Source organism: Trifolium pratense, linkage group LG5 (assembly GCF_020283565.1).
Source record: "Trifolium pratense cultivar HEN17-A07 linkage group LG5, ARS_RC_1.1, whole genome shotgun sequence".
Classification (NCBI taxonomy): domain Eukaryota; kingdom Viridiplantae; phylum Streptophyta; class Magnoliopsida; order Fabales; family Fabaceae; genus Trifolium; species Trifolium pratense.
Window position 1 is genome coordinate 28,003,218 of NC_060063.1, and position 13,904 is coordinate 28,017,121.

A 13,904-nucleotide genomic window follows, 5' to 3' on the forward strand; every position below is an offset into this window, starting at 1 on the left:
GTATGACCGAAAAAAGTGTACACAAAACAAACCTGAACAATATTCAGGTAAAGCAGAAAATATTACAAGATTAAAACTTCTCAAAATTTTTGCCAGGCCCGAGGTATATTTCATAACATAGAATTAAATACTGGCCTGTGATTGATGTTTTTACACTATACAGAAAGAATGACTACAAGCCTAGAACTAAAAAAAAAAAAAATGAACATTCGAACTCATAGCAACGATGTCAACTAACATATGACATGTTCAAGTTCCAGGGTGAAATGCTTTTCCAAGTTTAGGACTATTTGCTGTCCTGAATGAAGTTGTGATCTGCCTTTTGAAGATCTGAACGCGATATTCAAGAATTGTAACTCAATATAGATGATGGTGGCTTCAGCAATGTGCATATTTTGTTATGCAAGTTGTCGAAATCAGTATACAAGAAAATTTAACCATCTCATATTGATGACCACTTTCATCGAGGCATTTGGTGCAAATAGTAGAGATTAACATAAAAATGAAGCATCTCAAATGTATCATTACATATCCCCGAAGCCACGCAGGTGACTTTTCAACTGTACAAGCTTTACATTTCCATCCCCGCCGCATGTAAGAAAACCATGCGGAACAACTTGAATGTCCGTAACAGCAGCCTATGACAATTTATGCTAATAGTGTTAGTGTGTTAAAATTGTTTGATGTATCTAATCCATATTATGGACCACATACAATAAACATTCTACGAACCTAAAAAGTAAACTTTTTCTTATCATAAGGACCAGAGGGAGTAATCAATTTCGTGTTAACTAATTTAAAAGCAAAAACATTTTGACATGCAAGTGACAGAAACATTTACCCGAACAACACCGCCAAATCCACGAGAGCCTGACTGGAGAAAAGTGTGTTTTTCATGTATCTTAGGCCAGTGATGTATTAACTTTGAGCTCTCAACATCCCAGAGCTTGACATCTCCATCTGTGCTTCCAGTCAAAAACAAGCTGGTATTTGGGATTGTAGCTATTTTTGTGACACTCCCTAAGATCATAAAATTATGCAGATTATTAGATAAGCAATAAAACATAACTACAAATGAAGATAAACTCTCGTTACCTGAGTGTGCCTTTGGAATATACCAAAGCATCCCATCTACATTATGGTCCTTGTCATAATTCAAAGATGTGGGAGAGCTTGGACCTCTGCTATCAGAACGCTTATGCCTTTTAGCCTTCCCAGTAACTATATAGCGGAAGTCGTGGAGTCCAACATCACCATCTTTACCACCAGTTACAATAAGAGGGGAAACAGAACCACTTCCTACCTGATTGTCAAATACTGAAAGGGAGCGCGCACCTCCTTCACAAGACGTGCAAAGGTTAGTACATAAATAGAGGTGAAAATTCAATAATAATGTAATACTCATAACTTCACCCCAATTTCAATCACTTTATATAGATCCATGGAAATTCAATACTCGGTTATCTTACAAGCTGGTTGATATAAAATCATCCATGTGCTGCTTCTAGTTGCCTAAGCTTTTTACATCATTGGTTCATGACATGGTGTCAAAGCTTTCATCACCAAATTAACTAGAGTTCAATACTAGCTCTCCCCCGTTCTTGTAAATAAAGGTCAAGTTTCAGCACAAGTTGTTAGGGGGATTTTGTATTATGAAGTAAAATAAAGTCCCCTAAGCCCTCCCCTCCCAAAGTCCTCTATTCCTTCCACTTCTTCATTCCTTATTTTCAAAGCCCTCCCCTCTCCTTGCCTCCTAAACTCCCAAACAGACCCTAAAAGATGGTCTGTTTATGATATGCTATCAAAGCCTCTATGAGTAATTAGTCTAGAGTTCAAATTTTGTCATCTTCATTCTTCTCGACAAATAATAGATGAACATGTGCATTATCTATAGTTCTATACTTCACGTCGAACAGCTCTTGCGTAAAGGACTCTATGTCAAAGATGCTCCAAAAATATAAAACTATTCATGTGCCACCTTATGGCTCAAGCCTTTGGGATGACATACTAACATTCATTAATCAGTATAATTTAGAAATAAACCTTCATGACATAAAATGGAAGCTCGAGAAGTTGAAGGTGGAGCTAATGTATCCCATATAACCACATTGATACCATTAGAGCTATATCCAGCCACAGCTATTATTGATCCACTAGAGGAAACATATGTGACATCCCTGAAATCAAACATATATTAGATTTTCAACTACGGGTAAATTGAAATAAATAACATCTTTAGTAAGGAAAAAGTAGTAATTAAACATATTATCAACACAACAATTGTAGAACTCCATACTATAAATTATTAAATGGTTCATATAGTCAACTAGGAAAATTACGTTTTAAAAATTTAATTATAATTTTCATACAATGCAGACAGACAAGACAGTGAAAAATATAATGTTTTAAAAGCTAATTGTAATTTTCATGATGCTCGTACTTTAAATCAAATGTTAACACCGAAACACAACTTAGAGTGAAGGGTGACTAAAATCATAACTCAGTTCTGAGAAACAAAGTACATACGATGCTTGGCCATTAAAGCAGAGGGATGATTCTATTGGACGAACGTTGCTCCTTCCTCCTACCTCCAGCTGCCATGTGCAGACGGTTCCATCTAATGCAGCACTGGCAAAACGATGACCGAAATGATCGAATTGTAAAGCTGAAATTGACGCAAGAGCATAAGGTGGAGGGACATTGGCAGCAGGCAGCACTCCATATGTAGCAGTAGCTTTCTCCTTATTGAACTGTATTTAATAAGACTCGTCATTAGCCATAAGCTTGAAATATTGACAATAAATGCAATTAATCAACTCACTAGAGTAACCTAGATATTATTAGTCCTGTATTATATACTCTGGATCAATCATAACCAAAAAAAATCCTATTTTCAAACTTATTTGGTATTGTAGTTAAGTGCATTCAATTTTCTTAATTTCATGTTAAATAGGAACTACATTTACTAACCTACTCCGAATTATAATGGTTATCTAATCGCAACATTAAATAATTAAGGGTATTTTTGGAATAATAGTATGAAATTTGGATATATTAGTTGACATTTGTTGATATTTGAGTCCAATGAATTTTTTTAAAAAATAGCTTATAATTGAGTCCGGAGTAGGACACAATATCCTTTTTTGAACCCCCACCCTCACAATGATGAGAGAGTTTAAAGTTTAAACCTATGACTTAATAGAAAAAAATCAAATGATTAAAGAATCTATATAGGATGATAGAAAGTTCAATGTTTATATTCACTTATAAAATCAAATAACTAAACGAGGGTGCCACATACAAAAGAACCTAGTTTAACAAATCATTTACTGGAGTCGAAGGAAACCTTCATTAGTAACAAAAGAATAGAATGTGCATGGAGTTTGCACAGTAAACACGGAACCATAAAGACAAAGTCGGCCTTCATAACAAACACAAGATAAGAAACCATTTATGACAAAAAGAAGCATCTTTTACAATTGTTTCTACATCTACAATCACATCTATCATCATGAATGTATAGAAATTTAATTTAATATTTTATTACCTCCCACAAGTAAATGTGTGTATTGCTTGAACCAACCAAGAAGAAAGGCCTCATTGGATGACTGGAAAAAGCCCTGGTACTTGTATTCTCCAAAGTGGCAAGTGGATCAACGAAATCTTCAAAGTCTTGTTGAGTTTCCCAACCCAATCCAGAGGCACCAATACCAGCATAACCTGGCATTCCTAATGCTCCACCGCCTATCAAGTCTCTGCTAGGCCAAGCTGAAGAATCCATACCGACAGTTGCTCCACCAAGACCGAGGTGTGCCCCTTTCTTGCTCCCAAGGCCAACACCAGGAGAAACACAAGTAGGAGCCGGGGTGGATTCTGAACCTGCCCATCCATTTTGTGGCCAATCAGCCTTGGTCCACAAATGGTCTGCTGAGCCACTAAAAGGAATCTCATCTTCCAAGTGAAAGAATACTATACCCTGAATTAGATAAGAGGAAACATAGACATTTACACACTTAGCTGTATATTCAAATGACAGATGATAAGACTTCTATAGTGTCCGTTTGATTGAAATGAAATTTAACACAGGATCTAAGAGGAGGACTAAGTATAATCGTAAAATAACGATATTTATAGTTATAAAATTATAATGACAATAATGATAGATATAACCATTGCAATCTCATAAAATACTGTATCCATATCTTTATTTACAAAAAATGTTGGTCCCTAGATGCAAATTATTATACAATCTTGTCAGCATAAAAACAAAGACATGTAAATGGTGATTAAAAATAAAACCATCCAAAGCTTCAGAATGACAGGAAATTAAGAGGACAAACCTTCCGGTTGCTAGCAACTGCAGCTTCCTGATGATTGGTAGAGTTAATACACAGTGCCTGCTCAAACATAGCATCAATGTTATTATATTTACATATATATTGCCATATGAAAATGATTAGACAGAAGGGATAATAACCACCTCCAAAAGTTCTCCATTTCTCTTGTAAACTTCTCTGGGACTCTGAAAGTCATCAATATTTGCACAAATTATATCTTTCTGGTTGGATCTTGCAGAAGCATGGCCACTTGGAAACGTTCCTTTAACTGGAGATCCTACTTCGTCAGTTTTATACAATCCTGTCATAATTGCATACAGGTCATTCCACCCTTTAGTAGGCTTTTGGTTCAAATCCTTTGACCAATTGAGTTTTTCCTGTGCAAAGCAGTCACGTATCAATTTGGGATTAGCACAGTGATCCCATAACAACTGATGAACTAGAGAGTTATCTTTCCTGTTCATCAATTCCAAAAAATCCGGGACTTCATGCTGATTGGATACTGATTGACTTGTTTGTTTTAACCATTCAAGAGTCATATCATTTGAATCATTCTCTAATTTCTGCCACAAAAATTGCGCAAGTTGTTTAACATGATAAGAAGAAATGTGAGTAACTGTTGTCGTCAGTAAATCACATAAGCTAAATGTGACTAATAGAATCTGCTCTGGCAAGTCTATGTTATCGAAATCCATATTTCTAGGAGAATGATTCATATTGCTAGGAGTATTAGATTCCCTATATCTGTGGAAAGAACCAGATAAATTTTCATCTTCAAGCTTAGCAAGAACCAAATTCAAGTTAGATATCATGAATCTAGACATATGCTGCCACAAGCAGGTCCCTAAAATCTTCCATCTTTCATCATCAGGAACTGGACACTTTATATCTGCGCCTAGTTTATCCTCTGCACATACTTGAAGGTTTTCTATATTAGTTATGAAAGAATTTTGAGCCAACAACTGCGCAACTTTAGGGATAAGCTTCTTCAGATTCACCATATCAACCTCATAAGGATTGCAACCATCACGTGCAATCAAGAAAGGTTGCACCATAAATAAAAGGGCTTCTGAGTTTCTATGAAGCCAAGCTAATGAAAAATATAAATAATATTGAAATAAATCAATGATTTCAAGATGCTTTTTGACAAGATCTTTGCTAATAGACCTTATTTGACACCTCAAAACAGATCTTAAATACCACAATGAAATCAGAAGACCTTCAAAGTGACACTGTGAAGCATCTTTCTCAAGAGTTGAACTTTGTTGAGAATATTCCATACCGCAGGCAGAAAAAAATCTTGAGTACAAAAAGGAAATTTCTTCTGCAGTTTTAAAGAGGGATTTGAACAACTGAGAATGAGATAAGTTGGAAACATCAGATCTATCCCTCTTCTTTTGAAACAGTTCTCCTTGAGTGCTGCCATCGGTTACATCATACCCAATGTACCATAGTCCATGATGGGAAAGCAAGAGTAAGATCTGCAGTGAAAAAGGGGAATTAGAAAGAAAGTGATCACTATAACTTCTGTAAATATCATAGTCCATCGGTCACCCACACGCAAAAGGGGTTTTATTTTTAAGAAAACTGGAATAAGAAAGCATACCATGCTGATTAGATAGCACGGAGTCAGTGAAAACCTTTGTTCGAAAAGATCAAACCCTGCGTGTAACTTTTGTTTAAAACTATCATTTGATTTCTCGTATTGAATCATGTAGTCTTCAGAATAAGAGGCATCTCCATCAGATTCTGTAAAAGTGTCAGGCCAACTTGGATGCTCTCTTATCAGTTTCGATAAGTAGCAAAGTGCCAAATTCAATTTAACATGAAACTCCAGATGCACAGATACATCAGCAGATAACCAGTTAGAGGATTTTCTTGGCAAAGGCTTTAATGTACTGGATAGAACATCGCCCAATTCATTCTCTTGATCTGCAGTCCCAAGCATGCTCAGTGAAGATGTGAAATACTCCAGTGCCTCAAGCTTAAAACAAGAGAACATTACAAATGATTACGAACCAGAAACATAGGTATGTATACATATGCATTTAATTTCACATATTCACTTGTACTAACACGTGTGTAATATCTCGGCATGCACATAAAACTTCAGACACAGAAAAAGCAGTTGTGAATATTTATCTAGAGCTACCACAAATTTAAAAAAAAAAAAAAAAAAAAATACCTTGATGAAATAACAAAACCGGTAAAAAAAAGATTATAAAGTTGTTTAACAATTCTCCAAGATTTTTACAAAGCATCTGGCTAGGAACTTGGAGTGGCACATCAATCATCTGCATCACAGAATCTTCCTAGGAGCAACAAGTGGACACGTAATCTCTTCTAGAAAGGACAATTCTATAAGCAAGGTGATAACACACTAACTTATCCACTTTCAAAAATAAAAATGAAAACCACATCTAAATATAAAGCTTTTGAAGGTAGAACACATATTTCTCGCATATGAAGAACAAAGTGGGAAAGTACACATTTTCATGTCAACCAGCCCAAGGTAAACACATCTCAAGACACATTCAACAAATAGTTCGAAGTTTAAACCAAGGTATGATTTAATTTATTTTACATATACTAAGATAAATACACTTGAATGGAAGTTTAAACCAAGGTATGATTGTATATTAAGTTTACTGATTTTAAAAAGTACAATCTTAAAATTCAAACAATTGTGTAATATGTAAAATAAACTTACAGGAATACCGCATCTTTTTAAGGCAGTAACTGTCATCAAAGTTGCCCACCTTAAAAGAACGGCAGAATTTTGCTCTCCTACAGCATTTCGCGTGCTATTCTTTGTTACAAGCATTTGACAATAAAATCCAACAGTAGGGTCCAGAAAAGAACCAGAATTGGACTTGATGGTGGACTCTGGAGCCGCATTGTTTACTGAAAACTCTAACATTCTATGAAAAGATTGATAGCAATTACCCATTTCCCACTGCAAATCAAGGAGAGCTAGTTACAGTTAGGATCAAGTACAAAAAAATCCATTGCAAGCAGAATATAACAAAATGTCTTTGGATTAAGTTGAATGAAAGTATTTTGGGGACCTCCAGAAGGCTAGCCAGCCAGTAGTCTCCTCTATCGGTTGCAGACGGATATATATACTTAGTAATTAGGTGACGCTCTAATGGCCCGCCATGGCCCTCAACAAGGCGACAAATGACTAGTGCAAGCTGTTCGTCCCCAAGGTTCTTAGCACAAACATTTATAGCAGAAGAATGATCACCTCCAAGCAAAAAGAAAGCAACTGCCAATTCCAGCTGATGTTTTCCCAATAAGACATAAGCATTTTTTAAAGCAGCGCCTTTGTTTTTCTCATCCTGTAATCAACGATATATAATTACTTTAAGGATTTAACACCATAAACGTGATAAAACAAATGCATGTATAACAAGGAAATTTCAAATTTGCACACTCCATATTAAAAACAAAACATCCACAGTTCAGCCAATTCAGCTCAGTTCAACCAAACTGCGGTGCAACCGAGATCAAACTAACTGGAAAACTAGCTGATTCTTAGTTCAACTGGTTGAACCGACCAGTTTGGTCCGGTTTTTAAAACATTGGTCTAATTAGCAGCCCCTTGTTAGCGTAATGAAGGAATCATCCGGAAAAAACCACAGTATTTGCAGATGTGCTGTTAGACATTTTACCTGAAAATTACGCGAGAGAAAAGCCACTAAAGGCTTGTCCTTCTCATCCCTACTGATTTTAAAAAGGCCAGCCAAAACTTGAATTCTGTTCAATGCAATATACAGCAATGCACAATCCTTAGGATTTTTGTTCTTCAAATACTGTGCTCTTGCTAATTTCTCCATCTAGAGTTAAAAGAAATAATGGAAGTATTTAAGCTGTCAAGAATTGGAAAAAGAGTAATAAACAACAAAATATTATGATGTATGACGACAATAATCCACAAATGATAATCACATAAACAAAGGCTATATCTTGTGAAATAATTTTTTTTTCTTCCACATGCTTATATTTTGAAGCTAATGAGAAATCCCTGTTTTTCTTGCAACATCATGCAATCAGCATTAACTAAGAAGGCTATTTCATCGTATAGAACACAAAGAAGAATGCAAAAGAGAACAGGACCAAGCATTACCCTTGCGCGTAATTGAGGTATGTTAGCATACCAAAAGCCCATACCCAAAGCACGCATTTCTTGCCACGATGGTTCATTGGGTACGACTGAACCAAATAAATTTTCTTTAGAATCAGAGTGGTAAGCCCATACAAACAACCTTGAGTTAATGAACAGTTCTTCGACAGAACCAGCTCTACCAAATTTTCTTTGAAAAAGTAGTTGCTGAAACCTTAGCGCAACCCAAAACCTATAATTAAAAGTTTAGAGACCACATCATTATCATGTACAAAAAAACAACAAAATATCCATCACTGCCACGTTTACTTTTCGATATATAAATCATTATCTGAATCCATATGAATTTTCGGTGCTATGAAAATCAGAAGGTAACAGGAAGATTTAACAGGAAGCCATAAAAATATTGAATAGGTTCAATAATACCTTCGCCCAGGTTCATCAAGACTTTGATATGCAGAAGATGAGTCTAGATTACTAACTTCACTGAGAAGATCAATGATCGAGAGAATCTCTGTCCTTTCTATGTTGGTCAAACATGGTAAATCAGGAAATTTCTCTAAAGATTGAATAAATCCAATAAGCTCAGATCTAGTTGAGGTGGAACTGCTTTTATTTTCAGCACTGGAATCCGATTGATATGAAAACTGGATCGAGCTACTTTGAGCCTGTGAAAATGATGCAATTGAAGAAACATCCCCGCTCCAATTGAATCCCTTATCTTGGGAACTTTTTGACAGACGGCCTTCTAGATAATCTGACAATACAATACTTGGAAGACCATTCCTTTTGCTGATCTGTGCCTTTATAGGATCATAATTAGAAATGAGCCATTCAACAAGATGCTTAACAGCTACATAAGCACGTTTCCAGTTGCCTGAAAACATTAAAAAAATTAAAATATCACAGCATGAAAAAGATGATATAATATGCATCACATGCTTGAGTAAATCAGCCAAGTAATGAGTCATCCAGAAATAAAACAATTTACTCGATCATTACCTGAACTTATATTGGTAAGAAGTACATTAGGGTGATAAGTAGGCAAAGATCCACTAATCCGCTCAGCTACTTCTAAGATGCTCCACAAACCAACCTTGCTATGGAGTTCATATTTTAATTGTTCCTTGGCAAGAAACAAGCTACTGGATAGGTTATTGTCCTTCACGTTATTTGTGATGGACAGCTTGGAATCACAATCTGCATGACTGTCTCCAATTGAAAGCTCTCCTGAAGCACCAATGTCGCAATCAGTAAAAATTGCAGAACTTATGTCTTCAGATGTTTCACCCTTGCAATTATAGGCTATTGGATCTGAGTTATGAGAACGAAAATTACTCCTTTGCATTTTATCCACATGGAACAACCAATGACTAAATATACTGAAGTAGTTTCCATGAACTACCACTGCAGCAGCTCTCGGTCCCCATAAGAAATCATTTATTGGAAGGGAAGTGCGAGCAAATGCAATGTGAGACCATACATTCAATTTTGGAAAATTTACTGAGTTTGACCATGACAGACCGGCGTAACGTTTCTGAGCATATACTTGCAATTCATTTTGCAAACAAACTCCAAGCAATAACTCACCAGTCCCTAAATTTAGCCACTTGAGAGTAATAACATCGCTTTCAACCATCAACGTATCTTCTAAAATAAAAGTCCCCGATATGATCAGATTTACAGCGTCCCATATATGGATGGTATTGACAGCACTTGAATCATTTTCATTACAGAACGTAGCAACTTTCTGACCACAATCAGTGAAACATATACCCTTGACAGGACCATTATGTGCAATAAACATACCCACAAGCTCCCATGGCAAGTGCAGGGTCAACGGATTGCCACGGTTAGTTTTCCAAAGTTTCAAGCTACCATCAGAGCAGCCTGTGGCCATGATATATGTAGGACAGCTACTACAAAGATCATTTGCAAAGCCAAACTCTTGGTTGTGACTCGGGGTGCCAGGATCCGCCACTGCAAAACTAGTAACCACATCATTGGAATTCGGAAACTTGGACGAACATGGAATTACAGTAATGCAATATCTTTTACTAGCAAATGTACTTTCAAATGCCCAAACGCTGTTCTCATCAAGGCTTTTAGCATCAAAGTTGCATTCACAACAGCTTGTTGACATGTCAAAAGAGTGCAAGTTAACTTCCCAGGATAGGGCCTGAAATCTCCCCGTCCAAATTGCTAACAGCATAAGTTTATTGTTACGAAATGTTTTATTACAAGTAGAATTCAAAGGATTTGCAAATATATCGTGTGGGCCATCCTCATAGGGACCATGACCAGTGAAGGGAATAGTGCATAAGTAGTGACATTCCATGTTTTCTTCTTCAGTTCGACTTATATTGACTATGAAGCAATCAACCCCCCTGGTATGTCCCATAAAAAATACCAGTTGCTCATCAAGTATTGAAGGTGCCCATGTCAAGCTAGTATACATCGAGCATGAGTGTTTAGTTGCAAGCTTTCCACAGAGTTCCCAGGTAGGAACCAACGTTGGACATCCCAAAATAGAGTTTGAAATATTAGAAAGTGACCAAAAAAGAAGCAGTCCATTAGAATCAAGAGAAGCAGCAACTTGAGCTTCGCAAGTATAAGGATGAATTGAAACCTTTAATATTTTCTCACTATGTCCATCTAGGTTTAATGACCCACCAGTCAAATGGGAGGAGATTTTATCTGTTTTACCATTATCAAGGGAGCTCTCAACAGCATCGCGTATTTCTTGAAAATTGAAAAATGACCAAACTAAGGAATTACAAGGTAAAAGCTGAAGTGGTGAGCATATACTCGGTGGACCAGACAAGGAGTTTCTTGATATAATGACTTTATGCAGAAGCAATGCGTTTTTAAAATCAGACGAGTCAAACTTATAAATGTTTCCTATGTCATGGCTTTGGAGTTCATGTTTCCTCCATAATGTAACTCGGGGGAATCTCAGTGGAGAAACATCATCAAGACAGTGGACAGCCCAAAAGCTAAGCAACAATCCAGGACCAAATCCAACTAACCAGTCACATTTTCTAACATCATGCTCAAATCCTTCTTTTGAAAAATTCAGTTTGTCTCCTTCACCTCTTCTAACTAACCCCTCAGTTTCTGTCCCCCATGTCACAAATATATCTGAACCAAGAGTTCCATTTAAACACTGACTAATCTCAATAACAGCAATAACACAAAAAGAGCACCCCGTGTTCTTCCCGACCCTCTTGGCCTTTCCATTATCAATCTCACTCCATAACCTTGCAGTTCCGTCTAAGCAGCATGTCAGTAACACATTCCTTTTTGAATACCTACCATATCGGTTTGATAGTTTTCCACTCGATGGTCTCCATTGAATTGTCACAATAGGTAAAGGATGCTGTAGTTTGACTTTTGAATATTCAGATAGTCCATTGCTTTGACATACTAACACACATTTGCTTCCCTGACTGATTAACGACCCTTCAATCTGTTCTTTACTAGGACGTGCAGCAGTTGCTGAAGGGCCACTAATAGACCAGGTTGCACTTACGAGTGTTTGCGGCTGATCTGCATTAAACTTCCACGCGATTTCCCAACATCTGTTACTCTTTTTCCAGAAAACTACCTCCATTCCACCAGAAATAATTCCATCCCCTGATCCTGTCCATCTGATGGTCTCCACTTTTGTACGTTGTACAAGCACTGCATTCTGGCTCCAACAAAAAGAACCTGAATATGAGTGACAATTGTGGTTTTAATATATAAAGCTAATCAAATAAGTGTCTCATGTTTCTATTGTACAATTTTGTCATTTTCTAAAAATAATAAACATATTAGCAATGGAAAATAAAAATTAAAGAAAAAGAAGAAGGAAAAAAATATATGTAATCAAAAGCTTGCCACTCTCTTTTCAAAAATTCCCTCCAAAATTTTATTCCTAAAGTGACACTTATTTTGAGATAGCGGCAGTACAGCATTGCAGCTGATTTCACACCAAATGATCACAACTGTCTCACACAAACTTATAAAACTATCTTAATTAATAATAACAGAAGTTTTTCTCTAACTAAGCATAAACTAACTAAACCCCAACATCATCCTCCGAGTAGTGTTCTAGCAATCCTTATCAAATCATCCAGAAACTACAAGTAACTATATCACCCTGTGTCATTTATGTAGCATCGACAATTCAGATCGAAGGTGTGTCTGTGTCCAACAATTGTTGTTGTTCCACAAGTATCACCAACACACATATATTTAATCATTTCCATTTTCTTAAATTGTTGCTTGTATCAAGTGTCAGTGCCTCTTGCCCGTGTGTGTCGGTGCTTCATTGCATTGGATAATTGAACTATGGGTTGCAGCTTATAGCATAAGCTCTTAACATGATAAGTGCTTATGTATAAGCTCACATAAGCTAGTAGCCCGTTTGGATTGGCTTATTTTTGAGCTTATGCAAAACAACTTATACAAATAAATAAGCTTTTATGTATTATTTATAAGTTTGTTAGGGTGTTTTATGAAATAACAGCTTATGAAGATACAATTTTTGATAATGAGAACTTATCAATTAACATAAAAGCTTACTTATTTGCATAAGCTATTTTTCATAAGCTTAAAATAATCTAATCCAAACGGGCAAACCATAAAATAAATAGTTTTCATAAGCTGTATTGGAGAACTTATGAAAATAACTTATAGAGATTGTCATAAGCTGTTTTCATAAGTTCTCCAAAGCAGTCTCGCACAACTTATGTCAGTAGATAAAGCTCAAATAAATCAATCCAGACATACATACCCAAAAAACTAATTACACCTAAATTCCTATAAAAGCATCGTTTTTATTCGTGATATTAATTATTTCAGCAATTAGAACAAAAATGAAATAGAAAAAGGGAAAAATAGAATCTTTGAGTTACCTTTGGACGCAAGAGAATCATGGTGAAAAACCCAGATGCAATTTTGAGCAGAAGCAGCAAGATAACCAGAAGAAGGAATTTGGGGGGACCAAGAAACAGAGGAAACAGGTGAAGAATGATTATCGGAGAGTTCAAAAAATTGACGAAAAATAGGACCGATGCGAGTTTGATGAGATGAAAGAGGAGAAGGGAAATGGGTAATGGTGAGAATTGAAGAAGCTCCATAAGCGATCCATGAGTAACCTGCAAAGTGAGGGAGAAAATCGATTGTTGAATTGGAGAAAGTAGGAGCAGGTGTTACTATATCGGATCTGAGAAGACGAAGAGGAAGATGATGATCTATGATGTTTTGAAGACATGGTGATGATGACGAGGTTGTTGTTGCATCTGTTTCTGTGTTTGTTTTCATTATTGTTGTTACTATGTTGTTTCTGTTTCTCAGTTTGGAGGAACAAGATGATGAAGAAGAAGCATAGCGTGAATTCACTCACTCGAGTGAAAGAAAACGTTGCCTAAGGTTTGTTTTTGCCTATTACTAGT

General features: G+C 36.3%; 1 protein-coding gene across 4 annotated transcripts; it reads right to left on the reverse strand.

Moving 5' to 3' along the window:
- Positions 1-18: 18 nt before the first annotated feature.
- LOC123883130 lies at positions 19-13,904 on the reverse strand. Of its 4 annotated transcripts, none has more exons than XM_045931850.1 (16): positions 13,365-13,904; positions 9,466-12,174; positions 8,890-9,340; positions 8,467-8,695; positions 8,012-8,176; positions 7,406-7,678; positions 7,048-7,293; positions 5,944-6,321; positions 4,481-5,818; positions 4,341-4,397; positions 3,548-3,976; positions 2,527-2,750; positions 2,044-2,177; positions 1,096-1,338; positions 842-1,020; positions 19-638 (listed from the first exon to the last, which is right to left on the reverse strand). In XM_045931850.1, exons 1-16 carry the CDS (start codon positions 13,771-13,773, stop codon positions 525-527), a joined length of 7,578 nt encoding a protein of 2,525 aa, XP_045787806.1. In that variant the 5' UTR covers positions 13,774-13,904; the 3' UTR covers positions 19-524. The 4 variants fall into 4 exon arrangements, with proteins under 4 accessions (XP_045787806.1, XP_045787809.1, XP_045787805.1 ...); XM_045931853.1 differs by having other exon boundaries at positions 9,466-12,154; positions 13,365-13,898; XM_045931849.1 differs by having other exon boundaries at positions 842-1,338; positions 13,365-13,898.